This window comes from Vigna unguiculata, chromosome 5 (genome assembly GCF_037176805.1).
Source record: "Vigna unguiculata cultivar grain cowpea cultivar isolate G323 ecotype 2 chromosome 5, ASM3717680v1, whole genome shotgun sequence".
Classification (NCBI taxonomy): domain Eukaryota; kingdom Viridiplantae; phylum Streptophyta; class Magnoliopsida; order Fabales; family Fabaceae; genus Vigna; species Vigna unguiculata.
The window spans coordinates 10,427,480-10,448,258 of NC_140796.1; the positions used below are offsets into that span (position 1 = coordinate 10,427,480).

At 30.2% G+C, this 20,779-nt stretch overlaps 2 protein-coding genes, 1 long non-coding RNA gene and 1 pseudogene across 5 annotated transcripts; 3 read left to right on the forward strand and 1 right to left on the reverse strand.

The window, feature by feature from the left end:
• The first annotated feature begins 4,906 nt into the window (after nucleotides 1-4,906).
• Nucleotides 4,907-8,384, forward strand: LOC114183829 (E3 ubiquitin-protein ligase AIRP2-like). Of its 2 annotated transcripts, none has more exons than XM_028070983.2 (5): nucleotides 4,907-5,471; nucleotides 6,604-6,748; nucleotides 7,084-7,150; nucleotides 7,287-7,521; nucleotides 8,050-8,384. In XM_028070983.2, exons 1-5 carry the CDS (start codon nucleotides 5,350-5,352, stop codon nucleotides 8,228-8,230), a joined length of 750 nt encoding a protein of 249 aa, XP_027926784.1. In that variant the 5' UTR covers nucleotides 4,907-5,349; the 3' UTR covers nucleotides 8,231-8,384. The 2 variants fall into 2 exon arrangements, with proteins under 2 accessions (XP_027926784.1, XP_027926783.1); XM_028070982.2 differs by having other exon boundaries at nucleotides 4,921-5,471; nucleotides 8,011-8,384.
• A 1,717-nt stretch (nucleotides 8,385-10,101) lies between these two features.
• Nucleotides 10,102-12,697, forward strand: LOC114184008 (Peptidase S24/S26A/S26B/S26C family protein). The gene is made up of 5 exons (XM_028071234.2): nucleotides 10,102-10,240; nucleotides 10,851-11,020; nucleotides 11,106-11,178; nucleotides 11,570-11,735; nucleotides 12,393-12,697. The coding sequence occupies exons 2-5, from the start codon at nucleotides 10,867-10,869 to the stop codon at nucleotides 12,501-12,503; spliced, it is 504 nt and encodes a 167-aa protein (XP_027927035.1). The 5' UTR covers nucleotides 10,102-10,240; nucleotides 10,851-10,866; the 3' UTR covers nucleotides 12,504-12,697.
• Nucleotides 12,698-13,147: 450 nt separating this feature from the next.
• On the reverse strand, nucleotides 13,148-13,867 carry LOC146886056 (uncharacterized). The gene is made up of 2 exons (XR_014995035.1): nucleotides 13,730-13,867; nucleotides 13,148-13,416 (listed from the first exon to the last, which is right to left on the reverse strand). It is a non-coding gene; the product is annotated as an uncharacterized LOC146886056 (long non-coding RNA).
• On the forward strand, nucleotides 13,523-16,886 carry LOC114184840 (uncharacterized; annotated as a pseudogene). The gene is made up of 4 exons (XR_014995034.1): nucleotides 13,523-13,869; nucleotides 14,148-14,503; nucleotides 14,589-16,284; nucleotides 16,400-16,886. The product of XR_014995034.1 is annotated as an uncharacterized LOC114184840 (transcript).
• Nucleotides 16,887-20,779: the final 3,893 nt, after the last annotated feature.

The following is a 20,779-nucleotide window of genomic DNA, read 5'->3' on the forward strand; positions in this document are numbered from 1 at the left end:
TATACTTTTGGTATTTTTAACAAGTAACAATAAATATTATATTTATTAAAAGTATTTTTACTAGAATATACTTACTTTTTCCATAAATACATTATTCTTACATACTATAAAGATACACATTAATGTAATATATTTGTTGTAAATTAGAAAAAAAGTTTTCTGATAACACTAGTCGATTTAGATTAGTAAAAACTAAAATTGAAGTCACTTTAAAAGGGAGGAAATGTGTTGCTTTGATGACATATTTCACCTTTTAATTATCATTAATTTATAAATTTTACCATTTAAGTTTTCTAAGTATATTTTATCATCAAAGTTTTCAATTTTTACATATTTCACTTATTTGTTAAACCCTGATTGTGAGTAAAGAACCATAAAAGAAAAAGAATCAGAACATCATTATTTTATTATAATTTTTTGGATTAAATATGTTTTTCTCTTCAAGTTTAAGTAAAATTTAAAATTAGTCAATTTTTAAAAATTTTAACCAATTTAGTTATTCATCTTAAAAAATGCGTGAATTTAGTTTTTTTAACTAAATTTTGTTAAATTTATTTGACGTTTCAAGCGCATTTCATGACAATATTTGAATTGTTTACACCGTTTGACACATTTTCGCTGCAATGTTAACTCAAAAACTCAAATATTATAATAAAATGTATTTAAAATGTCAAATAAACTTAACAAAATTTGGTAAGAAGGACTAAATTTACATATTTATAAAGATAAAAGACTAAATTGGTATAAAATTTCGAAGATTGACTAATTTTAAAATTCACTTAGTCAAAGGATAAAAACATATTTAACTCTAATTGTTTAAAATGACATTGTTTGATGTTTCCACTTTTGATTTATTTATTAAAACTTTTTTCATTTCATCATCTTCTTAAAAATCAAATACAAACATAATTTGAATGATAAGATTTAAAAAAAATAGTTGTCTGGTAAAACAAATACTTAAGTTTATAATATTAAAACAATATTTGGTTGGACATGTAACACGTTTCAATGTCTAAGTAGTTTTCTTCATTTTTCAACGGTCTTTGTTGTTGCTGTTCCTCAGTTTTTAGTTGATTTTGCGATTTTCTTACTATGAAAAAATCTCTATTTAATTTTTTTATATTGTACTTTTGTATGTATTTAAAATACATTAATTTTAATATTTAAAAAAATTAAAATCAGTGTATTCTATAATAGCATCAAATAAGAGAATCTGGACTATAATAAGACATTGTTGATTTTCCTAAATTTTCAATCACAAAACGTGTATCATAATTTCCTTAATTTATAATAAAGACGAACTATATGCTCTTATTATTACATATTTTGAAACTATTTTGGTACATGTGTTACACTCACAAACATTCCTGTGTAACCTAAAAAACTGAACTTTGGATAGAGTTTGAATTCACGTTTGTCATGTATACACGTGTAAAAGAAACGTATATTTGTTAATATACAAGAAAAAATTGTTATGTCAATTTTTGTTTCCATCACACTGAGTTAGTATGTTCCAGGCTTGTAGCAGTTTAGTGCAAGCAACACATAACATAACTTCTGTTGCCACCTTTTTATATTATTCTTTGCTTTTCCCAATCTCTCATTAATGAGGGTGTTACCATGTCACCATCAACAAATCAAAATTGTTTAAAGGGTCATTTTCTTCATTTAATGATCACTTAACCATTTCAAACACAACTAGATTACAGTTGAATTTAAATTAAAACAAATAATTTTTTATTATTATTATTATTATTATTTAAAAATTGAGTGATATGTTTTAGGTTAAATATGTCTTTTTAAGTTTAGTGAAACTGAAATTAATTCATGTGAAAAATTTAATATATTTTGATTATTAGATTTTAAAAATAATGATATAATTATTTTTATTTTAATTATGATATAATATATTTTTTTATATGTCAGATGTATTTCATGTCAGTATATAATTGTTTATATCGTTTGACAATTTTACACTTAAATATAAGTTGAAAATCGTATTTGATGTAAAATTTTAATACAATTGAACTAAAAAGATTAAATTCATTTATTTTTAAAATTTGAGAACCAAAATATATCAAAGTTTCAAATATGAACGAATTTTAATTTCACGTCAAAATTCAAAAACAAAAAACATATTTAACTTTATAATTTTAATTTCTTATATTCTTTTTATTCAATTGGATTTCCTTATATTCTAAATAAAGTCAATTTGATCATTCCCTTAAATTAACTTTAACATTTTTAAAAAAAGTATTATGTTTCAAAATTTAAATCATCTTTTATCTTAATATCTCTCTTATTTAATAATAACATTTCTCAAATTTTGATAAATATCACCTTCTAAATGTCATTAACACTAATTTAATGAAAAAACTAAATTTACTTAAATTAACAAAACTCAATTAAATAAAATAATAAAATTCAAACTAAATCATATAGCTTAATATAAAAAACAAATTACTGATTAGTCCATCTTGAAAATGTTCTGTATCCAATAAACAATGATTTTAAAGATGCACGGTTCAAGAAACGTAGCTTCTTGAACAATTGGTTCATCACGTTACTTGCAAGTATGATCCAAAATTAATCTTTTCCTTTGGCAAGGAATCCATCAATCCAAAATCGTTGTGGACAAAACCAAAAGTTGCGTTAGGATTATATTCCGTCGTGGCGTGAAGATTAACTAACTAAACTTTATCCAACAAAAATTAATCAACAAAAGGTGTTGCATCCTTCGCAACTGCTGTCAATAATTTAATTACCAACAAATCATTCTCCGACACTCCAATCTCTTCCTTCGCTTTCGACGGCAAAGCAAATCCAACACAACAAATATGGATAACACCGTCGTTACAAACACTTTTTCTTAATACTCTTCTTCTACACATTTTTTTCAGCATTTGGTGAATTATATGTGGGGTCTGCTAAAGAGAGAATTATTGAGTTCAATTTACGAGATTAATATTATTTAATTCCCAAAATTTTAAGATAATAAATTTAAGAATATTTTATACGATGTTCAACTTTTTTATTTGTATTTAATGTGAAATTTCCACTCCCACTTATATTCTCAATAATTTATAAATTGTATGAAATCTTATTTCATAAATTTGTAAAGTTAAGTATAAATTTATTTACTTAGAATTCTTTTTATATTTTTAATTATGATAAATCTTATAATTAGGATATTTTTCATTTAAAAGATAACGAATTATATTTTACAAAATGATTTGGGTAGTAGATAAAACTATAGACTTAGTATTTCTCATTAAAGTAAAATGTAATGTCATTTAAATACGTGAATTTATATATAATTCAACTCTATAAAATTACTTAAGATGGATTTTTTTTATCTCAGATATATATTACCACTAATGTATTCTAGATATTACCACTAATGTATTCTACAAAACTGTGTTCACAAAAATAAATTTGACTATAAAAAGTTCATAATAATCTATAATTTTCAGTTAAACGTGTTCAATTTTGACTTTGAGAATGATGTAACTTAAGCAATTGTGAACATGAAATAAATCAAGGGTTAAATATGTTTTTGTCTCTCAATATTCGGTAAAAATTAGAATTTGTCTATCTTTAAAACTTTGATCCGGTTTAGTCCTCTAACTTTAGGAGTGTATGGATTTAGTTCTTTTCAACAAATTTTGTTAAGTTTATTTAATATTTTAAACGTATTTCATGATAATATTTGAGTTATTTACACAGTTTGACACATTTTTGCTTCAACATTAGTCAAGAAACTATCATGACATCTGTTTGAAACGTCAAATAAACTTAACAAAAGTTGGTTAAAATGACTAAATTTACGTAATTTTAAAATTGAGGGACCAAATTGAATCAAAATTTTGAAGAGGGACTAATTTCAATTTTTATTAAAAATGAAGAAATAAAAACATATTTAACCCATAAATAAATAAATAAAGAGGAAGCTTGGCTACATAGAAATTGCTTAATTTAGTGGATGAATTTTACTAGTACTTTGATTTCAAATGTTAATCTTTGGGAGCAAGGAAAATATTTCTTGTAACACTAATATGTCCTATCATTTCACTTCTACTATTACAAATATGTTAAAAGTACACGAAAGTAATTAAGAAAAATCTTGTTACGTAATAATTAACGACGACTATATTTAAATTTAATTTTTGTGTATTATCACTGTTAAAAAAATAGACTGACTTTGTCAACGGTAAAAAATAACCGTATTATTTGTTACTTTTATAGATAGTTATTACAAAATTTAATAAATTTATTATGTATAGCAGTTTGGGATAATATAATAATAGAAAAGATTGTATAGTAACTAAGAATGTATAAATTGCTTTTTTAAAATAAACTTTTTACTATTTTATAAAAGAAAAATATTTTAATTTGTCTTTATGGTGCCAAGACGATATGATTTTACAATAATATGATATGATTTCTTTGTATTGAAATTACGTTACTCTGCATTATTATTCTGTATTGAAGTCGTATTACGTTAGTATAACTTTAACTCGTATTTTTTTTTTAAAGTTACACCAGATTAATAATTTTAATATTAAATTACCCTAAATTGATTAAAAATCTATATTTTTTTTCAAGAAAAATAGAAAATAATACGTATACAAATAGTGTAGCAAGAGATAAAAAGAAAACTTTAATGAATAACAAAACAAACAACCATTATGCTAAGCACTTTGTTAATTGTCCCTAACTAACAACGATTTTGTTAATTATGGTAAATTATGATAGTTTATTGAAAGGAAAGAAACATATAAACTGTTATAAAAGGTCTGAAAATACATTAAATTGTTACAATAACTGTGAGTACCTACAAATTCTGTGAGTAGTATATTAAGAGATGGAGAAAATTTATTAAGCAAAGTGTCGGAATAATAATTCCATTCCAAGAGCTAAAAATCAAGAAAGAAATTCTCGTGGAAACGTTTATCACGGGAAACTAGCAGAATGAATCTTGCATGAATCTCACGAAGAAAAGAGAAAAAAGAAAAAAAAGGTATAAGTGTTGTTTGGGTAATATTTTAAACAAACTCACGATCATGACGAGATATACAGCTACTTATATGTATGTACAAATACAACACGAACGAGTTACGTGTTGCTCAAGCGAAAACCCAGCAAAATTTCCCAACACCCTTTTACCCTCTCTCTCCATCTCAAACTGCTGAAATTTATGATTAGTTTGGTACGAGGAACGGGTAAAACGGGGTATTTGTTGGGTTTCATAGAGTATTTCCAATAGAACTGTAGTGCTAGGAAGAAGGGTCACGGGATTTGTTTGTGGGTTTATCATGTTACTTGTTGTTTTCTTGTGAGAGTTCATGAATGGGGTTTGGTCTGAAAAGGAGGAAGAAGAGAGGAGAAGCAGAGGAAGAAGAAAGGATGCGCAAGTCTTTCAAGGATTCACTCAAAGCTCTTGAAGCTGATATCCAGTTCGCCAACACACTGTAAATTTCCTTTTTCCCTTTTCTCTTTTCAATCTAAAACCCCACAAGGTTTTTCTTTTCATTCAGTCATTTTGAATGCTACCCTTTTCCCAAATATCTTCCTTTTTTGGAGAAGATGCTATCTTTCTGGATTCCAAATTGTGGGTTCTGTTCTAGCTTATGATGGCTGCAATCATGTATGGGGTTTTCCTTTTCATTACAGTTTGGTTCTGTTCGTCCTTGCATCTTACAATGTCATGGTTTTGTTTTTCTCTTTTTGTAATAATTTCTTCCTATGCTTAAGCTGGTGTAAAAGACCAGTGAACTGTGTGTGCTCTTGAAGTGGAGAAGATAAAATAGGAAAGTAAGTTCAAGGAAAGGAGAAGAGGGTGTGTAATATAACCATTAAATATGGATTAAGAAAACAAAAACACAATTTTCTATTGAACTTTCTTTCAATAAAGTTTTCGTTTTGAAGGAGACTGAGCAATTCAATTCTTTTGGTGTTTTCCCATTGGGAGGCAAGGATGCCTCAGTTTGTGGCATTGTCACCTCCTTTTGTAAAGAGGATCCAATAAAGTTAATTAAAGTACACCCTTTTTCATTTTTTTTTTGGTAATGGTGGTGCTTCTTTACCAAGTTCAAATTCCCTGCAAATTTTTGACTTACTTTAGCAGACAAATTTTTCAATTTTTGAACAGTGCCGTTCAAAAGCATAGCAGATTACTGTGCTACAAGGCAATGAGACATGTTTGAATACTAACTTCCAATTTTTTGTGCATTTTAAAGCTGTAAGATGACTCACCCTTTTCAATTTTTTAATTTTAACATTATTGTAGTGTAGACTTCTTTTTGAACACATAAACTATATATAAGGTCAATTTACAATATATAAGCAAGTGTAAACCTCATTTTAACAAGTTGACTTTACAAGCTGATTTTGTAAGGTTGAAAAATGCTTAAAATTCATTTCTTAACAACTTCTATCATTAAAACAGCAAAATGAGATAAAGAAGCTTTTATGTACCCAGTTTAAATGATACATAGCTGCCCATTCTCTTCATTGTTTCATCCAATGTTAAATTTGTCTTGAAAAACGTTCATTATCTAAGCTTTTTAACTCATTCTTTGTGCTAAATATGGTCTTAATCAGAGCTTCTGAGTATCGAAGTGGAGGTGCCAGCTTCCAAATGAGATTGTCCTACAGCCCAGCTGCACAATTCTTCCTTTTCCTTGTTCAATGGACTGACTGTCACCTTGCTGGAGCCTTAGGACTGCTCAGAATTCTAATATACAAGGTCTTTTCCTGCTTTTTCCTTTAGCTTATTAGTATTGCCCTTTTCCTTTAAACATACCATTTTGAAGCATACTTTCCATACAAATATAATTTGTAAAATGTAGCCATAACCAATGTTACTATATTGTTCTCATGCTAGTGAATAATAAAGAAATTTTACATTATCATCCAATCATAAATCATGCTATAAGGTGAACTCGTTTACTTTCACAATGACTTCCTTAAAGTCATAGTAATATTGACTTCTGAATGCTTGATAATGTAGAAGTTTTTACACTGACAGAGCTTATTCATTAAACTCAAATTAAACTTTGATACATATTGGGTTCATCACAGGCTTATGAAGATGGAAAGACAACCATATCCATTTACGAAAGAAAAGCCAGTCTAAAGGAATTCTATGGTAAGTGAATAGCAATACTGGAATCATGCCATGTGTGCATTCATATGATAAGATTTGTTATCTTTACCTTAACTTTTCTGGAAAAGTGCTTCACAATCCAAATGTGATTACTTCTACACCCTGACTATAATAACAGGTGTGGTGTTTCCCTCTTTATTGCAACTTCACAGAGGAATCACTGATGTTGAAGACCGAAAACAAAAACATTTATGTGCTACTAAGTATAAGCTTAAAGATTTGACAAGCAAAGGAAAACTTTCTGAAGCTGACATCGAGAGAGAAGAAGAGTGTGGTATTTGCTTGGAGATGAATAGCATGGTTGTATTGCCCAACTGCTATCATTCAATGTGTATGGAATGCTACCAGGACTGGTAAGTGAATTGATACAACAATTTAGAGCAGAATAATTTTCATAATTAAGTTTGTGTTGTTTTGCATAGATTACACCTTCTCAGACATGTTGAACATGAATCTAATGTGAGACAAGGATTTCTGATAACCATCTTAAAAGTCATGGTCTCTTAGTGTTGGAAATCCAAGTGAGTCTAAGTCCTACACTGAGTAAAAATGAGGAAGTTAAGCATCATACAAGGATAAAGACCCATAAATTTATTACCGTAAGGTTTTGGTGACCGCTCAAATGAGTCCTATATTGAAAATGATTTGTAGTCAAATAATTGTTTCACCTCTCCAGAAACATTTTTACTTTAAGTAAAACAGAGATATGAGGTCACTACATTTTTCTTGTGTGAAATGTGCAAAATTTCTGCCAAAAGCCAAACTGTGTATTTATCATACCTGTTATTATTTGAGGGCATGCTTTTTTACTTCTAAGGATTCTTGTTTTTCTATTGGTTTAGGCATGAAAGATCTCAATCTTGTCCTTTTTGTCGAGACAGTCTCAAAAGAGTAAACCCTGATGATCTTTGGATCTACATTAGCAGCAATGAGATCAATGACTTGGCTTCAATCAACAAGGAGAATTTGAAAAGATTGGTCATGTACATAGAAAGTTTGCCTCTAATTGCCAGATCCTACATTCACCATCTCATATCATCACCGCTAGTGATTGCCAATTAGTAGAAAGCTCATTCAAGCCTATTAGTTTTTAATACTTATGATTCTCAGTTTGTGCAGGAATTTCTCCATTTGTAAATACTTGTTACCCTTGTGATCACAGTCCATATTATATACTCATTTCAATGGAATTAAGTTAAGGGTTCACCAGTACAAATATTCCACATGTCCATGACCATAACACTTATTTTGCTTTGCATTTTTGGTTTTGTTTTATGGATGGTGCTAGCAATATAAGTAATTAATTAAAGCAGAACTACATGCTCATTTTCTCTATGTAGGTATTGTTTAGACCTGTGATGCCTTTTTTGTTGTGGTGGATGAGACTATTCAGGTTGATCAATTTTATAAAGGTATCATTTTTATAGTTACACATTAAAAATGAAAATAAAAGAAGAAACGCCATTCTCGAAATATACTTATGAGATTTATTTGATCTCAGAAAAATTTAATGCTTTTTTAGTAATTACGAAATTATAACTTTATTTTTCATTTTGGATATTTTTTAAAGATTAGTACACAAATTTAGGAGTTTGGTAGCAAGTTTTATGTGAATTTCAAGTTTGGGAATGTTTCTTTCATAGGCTTGATTTATGTTTTAAAAAATAAGACTTTTTTTTTCCATTAATACTTTCTCATAGAATCATTCTTTTAGGAAAACAAAGTAGGAATTTGACTTTTACGATTTAAAAAGTGTCTCATCATAATTAAAATAATATATTAGTCCTCTAAAATGTGATAAATCATTAAAATTTATCACAAAAAATCTTCCGTTACTTTTAATTCTTGAAAATATTATATAATTTTTTTTAAAAATATTTATGGGAAAACAAGTATATTTTAATGGAATTCATGATTCTTTCAAAATATGTGATCTGTTCATATACTTTAATCCTCATTAATTTTTCAAAATTGTTATAACTTATATATGTAACTGTTCTTTAAGAAATATCCCTTTCATTGAATTTTAAGTATAATTGTTTTACTAGTATAATAGAATTGAGTTTGTAAAATAAATTAACAAAAGTAACAAACAAATATTCTAACAGAGAAATAAAAAACATAAAAGATCACTTAATTGAAATCCTATACTCGAACACTAAAAAATTTGGACTAATGAAGTCACTGAGATATCATATTAACATCCATAAATAAACAAAAATATTAAAAAAATATCAATTTAGTTATAATATATTTTAGGATTTTTATCGAAAACCATGCAAATTAAAAAAAAAATCGAGTGAAATTCTAGAAGTATTGGATATTTCGTAGCAATACATGTTATAAAAGAACTCACTTTGTTTATTTATTTAGATTCAGTATTTTAATACGAAATATAATTATAATTGTTAATTAAAATAAACATTAATACTGTGATTTTAATTTATAATTATACTATATTGTATTATTCTGTAAATAAATACATATTTTCTTTTTTTAAAATTGTTATTTTACGGTGTTTAGTTCTCATAAGGGCCCTTTTATTTATTTGTTTTAATAAAGTATTTTTGAGACCATACGAAGATGTAATTCATATTTTAGAGATTTTATATAAACGAGTTACCTTTCATTTATTTACGTTATTAAAATATATTTTATTTTAAAAATATATTATAAGAGACACAAAGTAAATTTTTTTTAAAATACAATGAAATAAAATATAATTTTCATAAGTAAAATTGAGACAAATCAACTTCTTGCTACTTTCCAAAAAAAATCATAAAACAAAAATATTATTTACACAAAATTAAAAAAAAAATCTTTTTACAAATTTTCAAAATTAATTTTTAGATGCTACATAAATGAACTATAATTAAGGAAATTAGTCACAATTTGGAATTGGGTATTGCAGCATGCGTGTAATGTATATTACCCACCTATAGGCCCAAACACTTCATTTCAACAAAAACCTTTAAATCTGAAGTCTCGTTCTCTCTGTTTAGCTCACAACACCATTTTCAGTTAATAAAACGAAGTTACCCTTACACCCATCGTTCCTCTCTTCGTTGCCTGGTAATTAAATCTCCCTCTTCTCTTTTAAGGGTACCCATATATTGATGTAAGATCTTTCAGCAATGTCACCGGATTTTTTTTTATGTGCTTTTGCACTTGTCCTTTTGTCTATGTGCTTGTAAGGTGTTTGATTAAATGCCTCAGTTACCGTTGTGTTTTCCGAAGTTTACAAGTGATAAATATTGCTACTTTCACTGGCTCTTCAAAGTGAACCTTGCAATTCGGCATTTTCAGAATGCCCAGTTGATGAACTTGTTCCATTTCTTCCAACCCTGTTGGGGGTCCCTATTGGATCACATTTCGCAGGGTTAACAATCATAGGAACCCGCTATATGCAGAAGCAAGGGAATGCGCACCTCTAAGCTTTAATGCTCTGGAAACTTGCCAATTTGATAGATTGGTTTGGCATTGAACATGTTGAAGATATCAATTCTTCTGAGTTTTATGTGCGAATTTTCTTGTTAATGTTTGTTTATTTATTTATTTTTTATATTTGAAACAGTACAATATTTTCTTGTAGTTTGTAATTTTGTAGTGTGTTTCACTTTCAATTGCTCTTTTATTGATGTGCTGTGGAAAACTGACTGCTGACTGTGGATTTTTGACATAGATGTGCACCTAAACACATGGGGTCAACCAGTTTTCTATGGAACTGTACTAAGAAGTTTGTCACAGCTGCTGTCATCACTGTGACTGTGACTGATCGTTTTGGGACAGTTGTTCCTGTTCGAGGTGGCTCTATGTCTCCCACATTAAATCCTAAATCGGGTTCTCTGATGGGTATTTTTCTTGCTGAAGGAGTTCATAAGAAAATATTACTTTTACAATTTCAGATTTTGTTGCTTGACCATTAATTACACTGCAGATGACTATGTTTTTGTTGAGAAATTTTGCCTTTTGAGGTACGGATTTTCAAATGGCGATGTGGTGGTCTTCCGGTACTGTTTTTTGTCCATCCTTTTCTAAGTATTGTATGCTTAAAATTATATGTGCATTTATATGCCGTATCTTCCTTTCTTTTATAAGATGTCTGGGAGATAATTTACCAAGTGACTTTAGAGTCTTGTGAATTATCATGTCTTTGGATTAATATTGCATCACAGTCGGAATTGTTGTCAGTTGTTGGTTTACTTTGTACCTGGCTTATTAATATTAATAGATTATTGTGATGTAACTTATATTCATTGGTTGGCTCTTGCTAAAAGTGATGCTAATTTTAAGATCTTGATCTATACTATTATGACAATTTATGTTTCATTAGAATCTATATTTGACACCTATTTGTTTTTTTTTTTCTAAGTTTTAATTGGCATTCTAAAACTTTTGTAGGTCCCCAACGAATCACAAGGAGACACACATAAAAAGAATAGCTGCATTACCTGGTGAATGGTATGGCACTAAACATAACAACGATGTGATTCAGATCCCGTTAGGACATTGTTGGGTTGAGGGAGACAACTCAGCCTCTAGCATTGATTCAAAGTCATTTGGACCGGTAAGTTGCTATTATCACTGAGTTTCTGGCATGATACTGTTATGATGTCCAAAATGAAGCAAGGAAAATAAGTCTCGTGTAAAGGGTCAATGCTTGAAATGAGAGAATACAAAATTGAGGAGGACTTCTGAATCGTACTTAGTTTAATATTGCATTGTGAGAAAAACCTTAAGATTTTTATTAACAGATGAGCAGAAGAAAGTACGGTTCATAATAATTACGGGGTAAAGCCTGACTAACTGGGCTTCTTTTGCTAGAAAAAGATGAAGATTTATTATGTATCAATTGCAATTGTGTTCACTTATTTTAAAGCATGGTAGAGCCGAGGAGTCTTTCTGATTAATTCAGGGTCATTAAATTAGATTAAATTACATTACATTGCTTAATGTTTTCAATAGTTTCACCATCAGATCAAGTTAATAGTTTACATTCCACTGTCTCAGCTTGCCTAGTAACTGTGTCTTTTGGTGCGCCTAGGCTTGACACTAAGCTAGTATATCGGTCAAATTACCAAACTCTTTGTAGTTAGGAAGTTATTATGTTTGCGTTGACAGAAAATATTTTCTAGTTGGCTGTTGTGGACTTTGTTTATCCTGTAACGTGGACTATGGTTAATGATTTTTCTTATAATTTTGGTGTGACCTGATGAATTTGCAGATTCCTTTGGCTCTAATTCGAGGAAGGGTTACCCATGTTGTGTGGCCTCCTCAAAGAATAGGAGGTGTCGAGAGTACTCCACCACAAAGATTATCTTCTGTAATAGAATAAGGCTATTTTCGTTTTTGTATATTTGGATCCCACCTCTATTGTTTAGTGCCTCAAATAATAGGTGTGAAAGAACTACTCAGAAGAATCTGACGTTCCCTTGGATGGGGGAAAACAGTTGTTATTTACTAAAGTGTTGTGATAACTAAAGAGAAAACGTGAATTGAAGAGGAAAGGATAAATCTTGTTATTTAAAATGAGCAGTAGCCGATGGCTTTTATAGCCTTTTATGCGTAATGAAGCAAAACAGAAAAACCACGTATCATGGCAAGTATACACGGAAAATAAAAACAATAAAAACCCTCAAGAATCGGGTTTATTAAGTATCATGGCAAGTATACACGGAATATAAAAACAATAAAAACTGACCCTCAAGAATCGGGTTTATTAAGAACGTAAATAACAAATAATAACTAATTGAATTAATTAATTTGTATGTATCTCATAAATTTATATATTTTAATCAAGTTTTACTAAAAGAATTGAATATTTAAAATATTTTTTACTTTTATCTAAGCATCCTATTATTTGATTTTTGTGGTCAACACCATTACTTATGAATTTTCATCCCTAACTCGATTTCTTTATTCATGGATCCACTTGTTCCATCCCCTTGGTGCACGTGTTCATTGATGAGTTAGAGAAAATAGAATAAAAATCATATTTTGACGTAAAATTCAAATAATAAAAAACTTACATTAAAAAAAAAAATTACATTGGTGAATTGAGATGTTCAAAGGGCAACGCTTTGATGAAGTCATAAAATGATCTTGCAAGAAGGGTAGAAAGTCTGAGTCAGCACTGCACTTTCTAATACAGATTCCACTTGCAATGCACACCACACACATTTTCTTTTATCTTCCACAAATATGGACGCTCTTCAACCAATCCTATCATAATTCTTCTACCATGTACACTGTTGGGGTGAAAGAAAGAGTGCATGATGTTTTACATATACCATCAAAGACTATAAACACGTATATAGTTGATTTATCTAATTTGACGTCATCTAAAATTGATTCATAGTTAATTTATTAAAAGGAATCAAACCAGACCCACTTTTCTCAATTAAGAGAAATTTAATGTTTATATTTTGAATACAAAAGCAACTAAACATAAAAGTAAACTATACCAAATGAATCAATTCAACGTAACTTCATTTGTCACTCAATCTAAAGAAAAACTAAAAAAGTAATAAAATTTACGAGCAACGTGGATTCTACCCATACCTCGTCGTGTTCAACCAAAATCCATAGTAAAAGATATCAAGCAGAGAGTCCAGTCCACATTGGTGAATAGAGATATGCAAAGGGCAACGTTCTGATGAAGGCATGGAATGAACTTGCAGGAAGGGGCACAAATTCTATCAGTCAGCACTGCACTTTCTAATACAGATTCTTCATGCAATGCACACCACACACATTTTCTTTATCTTTTGGAGAAACCGCGTCTTTGGACTTCCATTTTTTCACTGAAAAAGGTCGAGAAGAATTTTGAAAGGATATTTTCATTGGCCACTGTTATATATGCATTCCAACCAACAAATCTCATTGCCAATTTCATTCTTACAAATATATATATATAGTTGATGAGTTATCGGAGGCATTTGAATCTGAATCAATCAAGTATGGCCAACTGTGTTTGCAGTTTACTGCTTATGGCCTTCTATATGATGGCTGAGCTATCATCTGCGATTGATTCCATCAATCAGGAACGAGAGGCTTTGCTCCACAGTGGTTGGTGGAATGATTACCCAAATATCTCAGACCATTGTGATTGGGAGGGTATCAATTGCAATGAAGTTGGAAGTGTTACTGATATTGTGAGAGGTCCGTTGAGGATTCCTTCATCAAAAGGTTGGATTCATAAGTTGAACGTCACTGCCTTCCCCAATTTAGTGAAACTGGATCTATATGGAATGGGTCTCAGAGGAAGCATCCCCAAAGATATAGGCTCACTTACAAACCTTACCACTCTTGTCCTGGCCAACAATAGTCTCCAAGGTAAGTAATTGCAATTCTCTTCATATAAATTCTGTCAATGGAAGAATCTAATTATCTCTTTCTTGCTCTGATGATCCAATTGTAGGTTCAATACCAGCGCAACTTGGTAACTTGACACAGTTGGAGATGTTATCCCTTTCTGAGAATTCTTTATCAGGTTTAATTCCATCTACATTGGGTCAACTCATCAATTTGCAAATTCTCAATCTTGAATCAAACAAACTTCAAGGTAGGATTCCAACAGAAATGGGGAATTTGACAAAATTACAGACATTACATCTATCACGTAATTTATTCACAGGTTTAATTCCTTCTGCATTGGGTCAATTAGAGAACTTGATGGATTTCTTCTTTCAATCTAACCAAATTACTGGTCCTATACCTGTAGAATTTGGAAATTTAAAAAGTTTACAAACATTACATCTCTCAAATAATTCCCTCAACGGTTCGATCCCTCATACTTTAGGTCAATTGGAGAATTTGGTACATCTCTACCTTAATTATAATGAAATAGAAGGCCAAATACCAGAAGAATTAGGAAATTTGTCCAAATTAGAAATTTTGCAACTTTCTTATAATAGGATTTCAGGTTTATTACCTCCAAAACTTTTGCAGATGGACAAAGTGTTCTGTTTACATCTCTCGTCAAATCAGTTATACGGTTCAATACCATTAGAAACTATGAAATGTCCCCATACCGTTGATTTAAGCTACAACTTGCTCAATGGAAGTATAACCTCTCAAATTGGTTGTGTTAGTGACCTCAATCTTAGTCACAATTTCCTTGTTGGTGAGATTTCATCTCTTTTGAGAATGAGTTTTGTTCTTAGTCGATTGGATCTCAGCTATAATAATCTTTCGGGTAAAATACACAAGGAACTTGCTACTCTATCATACATAAACCTTTCATACAATTCCTTTGACTTCTCACAAGACCTTGACTCAAAATCAAACCTACCAGATTACTGTTTTTTTCAGGAAGACTCATTAATTGATGATAACGACATGCCCAATTTCACATACTGCCACTTGTTTAACCAGACAAATCCTCAAGATAGAAAAAGTAATCCCATGATCATGTTAATTGTTCTTCCTATCATTTTCTTCAATCTCTTAGTACTCCTTCCAACAATATATTGCTCAAGATGTATTCCTAAGAAAAAATGTGAAGGAATATCAACAAAGAACGGAGACTTGTTCTCTATATGGAACTATGATGGTAAAATTGCATTTGAGGATATCATTGAAGCAACCGAAGACTTTGACCTCAAGTATTGCATTGGAACAGGCGCATATGGTTGTGTTTATAGAGCACAACTACCCAACGGTAATATTGTTGCATTAAAAAAACTCCACCGTGTAGAATCTCAAAATCCATCATTTGACAAAAGTTTTCGTAATGAGGTGAAGATGTTAACAGAGATTCGTCATAAAAATATTGTAAAGCTTCATGGCTTTTGCCTCCACAATCGGTGCAAGTTTTTGGTGTATTCAATACATGGAAAGGGGTAGTTTATTTTATAATTTGAGTAATGAAGTGGAAGCTAAGGAGTTGAATTGGAGTAAAAGGGTAAATGTGATTAAAGGGATGGCAGAGGCATTATCCTACATGCATCATGATTGTAGCCCACCAATTGTTCATCGAGATATAACAAGTAGTAATGTTCTGTTAAACTCACAATTAGAGACTTATATCTCAGACTTTGGCACAGCTAGACTCCTTGATCCTGATTCTTCAAATCAAACCTTAGTAGTTGGCACCCGTGGCTACATTGCTCCAGGTGAATGATATTTTCTATTACAAAACCATAATATTTTTATCAATAATATATAGAATTGATGTAATAATTTATTTTTATAATTTGAGTTTACTTTCTTCTTTTTTTTTTCTAACAGAGCTTGCTTACACATTGAGCGTGACACAAAAGTGTGATGTTTATAGTTTTGGAGTGGTAACTTTGGAAACATTAATGGGAAAACATCCTGGAGAGCTAATATCCTCTTTGTCACATCCAAGAACTAAAAATATGTTGGTGAAAGATCTGTTGGATTCACGTCTTCCTCTCCCTCTCGAGAAAGAAGCTCAAGATATAAATCTTGTGATAACAATGGCATTATTATGTTTGTGCTCCAGACCAAACATGAGGCCATCAATGCAACAAGTGGCTGAAAAACTCTCAAGTTTCAAACTATCATTATCTTTATCTTTTCATGAAGTTTTGATCCATCAATTGATGAGTCAAGACATATGTCATCTTTCATTGAACTGTCAAGGATGAACTGTATTATGGCAAAGTTGAGAAATAACATTTTGCATAAGAACAGTCAAATTTCCTTGATCGAATAAAACAAATACATGTTATTGTTGTTTCTTTTCTAGTTACATTAATTACTTCACCATTTTGGTTTACCTTTATTTCTCTATATAACCCGACTTTTTTCATGATTTGGTGCGCAAATATCAATCTCCCCACGGATAAATCAATTGAATTGAAATTATTCACTATAAACTCAATGTGTACATATATTTTGATTAAAAATCGAAGTAGAGCAATTTATTATGAGAAAGATAATGATTTATTTTCCCATTTGTTTAATTAGTAAATTGAAAATAATACTTTTTTTTAAAATTGCTATTTATTAATTGATTAACATTAATTAATTTTCACAAGCATTCCACAATTTTTCATTGTTTTCCCTTTCGGTTAAATTTCTTTTTTGTCCCTTAACTTTCGGTAAAAATTGAAATTAGTCCATCTTTGAAACTTTAGACTAATTTAGTTCCAGATCTTTATAAATGTATGAATTTAGTTCTTTTAACCAAATTTTAAAAAGTTTATTTCACGTTTCTTAACTTACATTAAAGCGAAAATGTTTCAAACATCAAATGCTACTAAGAAACACGTTTCAAACATCAAATAAATTTAACAAAACTTGATTAAAATGACTAAATTCACACATTTCTAAAGTTGGGAGACTAAATTGAGTCAAACTTTCAAAAAATGACTAATTACAACTTTCACAGGACTACAAACATATTTAACATTTATATATATATATATATATATATATATATATATATATATATATATATATATATATATATATATATATAATTTCACGCATCTAAAAGGGACTTTATAATTTTTTTAAAATTATTGTATAGCGTCGATTGAGCCCATGGTAAGCCCACACTACTTCTAACATCCCAATTTTTAGCAATTTTTTTAAAAAAAAAAAAACTACTAAAATTAAAATATTTTATTAGGAATATTTCTGAAAGTAGATAGTCCAATGTATATGGTAGATTAGTACAATCATATTAGATAGGATTACAATAATATCTCACACATAGTATCCTACTATAACCAAACTATACCTAACAGGATCCAATCTCGCTCAACTCCCCAAATTGATAGCGCCTCAACCACAAGAGGTACCACTATACCTGCATCTTCATCTGCTCACATAATAAGGTGGTCATTGCAAAAGAAAATAGACAACACAAAGGAAAGAACACAGAAGAAGGATAAGCTAACTTAATAAGAGAATACAAATGCATTATAAAATAGCCTATATGCATACAAAATTCCATATTGAACAAATATAACACAACCACGCAACATATCATATTATGAATCAAACTCTTATAGACTCAATATTATCCGGATAAGTGCTCTTGAGTCAGACTAGTGAAGTCATGCACCTATGGTGAAATAATGAAATAACTTGCTCTCCCTAAGCTACCACACACAGGGTTAATCCCTTTTACAGTCATAATAAAAATGGAACCACCCTTATGACAGGACCTCCTGGTTTTCTCACCACCTAACCATTTTTCTCTACGTGAGTATGAATAACTAGTAGAGTTTAGGATAACTGCACCAAAATGGAACAATACTAATTGTCAAGGCACACCTCAATGAAACACATCATCAATGGGATTTCCTCCCAAGGAAACACCTCACAAGAGTTCACGACATACCTTTGTTTCATAATATAAACCAATCATATAAATCTTTATCACATTTTTATATTCACATATCAACCAATTACAATCTAAAACATATACATACACAAAGTACATCAAAACGGCGAAAATTATTTCTCTAACCACAAACTTCAAAACAAATATCCCACCAGTCAAAATAAAGAATCGCATGTTTAGGATTAGCTATCAAAATTTCAACTTGATTTGACGGTTAACGAAGTTGGAAGCTTCATTTTACCAAGAAAACGCAGTGCTGAAAAATTGGGTAGCACCCAACGCTAGAAAGTGGCTTTCAACGCTAATCGATTTGTAAAAACGAGCGCTCAGCGCTGCCACATGAGGTTTAGAGTTGTATCAGATATCAACATCAATTTTGCACCTTTTGGCAATTTATAGGCTTATTTCATAGCTCAAATTGGCACTTCTCTTTTAGATGTTATTTTAAAATAGTCTTTAAACCATGGAGTTGATACCAATTTGATCAATGACTAAGATCCTAAAATTCCCAATTACTACTAATTCAAGCAACAATCATAGAAATCAAGAATCATACCTCAATGTAAAAATAACAACATTCAACCAAAATCATATCAATTCAGACCACCAACAATCCAAAGAGAATTTCACAAATAACAGATTACTCAGTTCAACACAAGCTTAAAGTTAACTTCCCTTACATGTTATCCAGCTTAAACCGCTCTAAAAACATCAAACACCACTAACTCCACAAGATGCTCTATCTACACATAGAAATATCATAAAAATGATCAGAACATACTGTTATGATCACTGATCAATAGAAACTCATACAGATGATGAAAAGAACGCATGCAAGTAGAAGATGACTCACATGCAACAGAAACAAAAAATAGACAAAAAAAGAGAGTTGAAACTCAACTTATGCAATCGAAGAAATTGATCACTCCAAATTGAAGAGTTCGCTACGAGGATCATTCCTACGGTCTCGATTCTTCAATCAGACGAACAGAGAGGAAGAACTCCTAAACAGAAGTCGGAGAACTCTAAAAAAGTAGTTTCTAGATAAATTGTGTGTTTTATAATAATAAAACTCGTTTAAACCATTCTATTTATACTAAAACATTTTAATATTAAAATAATCGAGTCTCACTATTTTTTGGTGCAATCCAATTGCAGGTTCATTACCACCGCAACTTGCTAACTTGACATAATTGAAGATGTTATCTCTCTATGATAATTCTCTAGTGGGTTCAAGCCCATCTGCATTGAATCGCTCTATCTTGATTAAAACAAACTTGAAGGTCAGAATTGGAAAATTTGACAAAATTAAACACATTATATCTCTCAAGTAATTTACTCACATGTTCAATTCCTCTTACTTTAAGTCATTTAGAGAACTTAACGTGTATCTTCCTTCAATATAACAAAATTATTGATCTTATAAGTAGAATTTGGAAATTTAAAAAGTTTACAAAGATTATATCTCAAATAATTCTCTTAACCATTCAATTCCTTCTCCTTTAAGTCATTTGTTACAATTTGGCACATCTCTACCTCGACTATAACCAAATACAAGGCCATATACTCGAAGAATTAGGGAATTTTTCCAAATTAAAATCTTTTCGACTTTCTCATAAGATTTCAGATTTAATACCTCCTAAACCCCAAACAAAATGTTCTTTTTGCAGCTCTCATCAAATCAGTTTTGTGATTCAATCCCCTTAGAAACTATGAAATGTTCCTATGTTGCAGAATTTGATTTAAGCAACAATTTATTCAATGAAAATATAACTTCACAAATTGGTTGTGTTAATGACCTTATCTCACTAACAATTTTCTTGTTAGTGAGATTCCATTTCTTTTGAAAATGAACTTTGTACTTCATCGTTTGGATCTTAGTCATAATAATCTCTAGTAGGGATGTCACAACTGAATTGAACTTAAAATTAGTTTAGACAAACTAGTTGGAAATTAAGTTGGTAATGGGCCTACAAGAAACCATTCTTTTATTTAATATCAAAAGTTTAACAATTTCTTCCTATACCTCCATACATTTAAACTCGCACTCCATAGAATTTTGAAATGACCCATTTACCATTATCTTCTTCCTCTTCCACCAACATATGCACATCCTTCTCTCCTTCTTCTTCCTCTATTGTCACTCTTTTATTCTTCCTTCACCTTTACCACATTTTTCTTCCTCCACCTTTACCGGCACCCCCACTCACCACCTTCTTCTTTCTTCACTGTCATCTTCCTCCACCCTTCACCTTCTTTCCAAAAAAGACATTTTAAATTGTGCGATG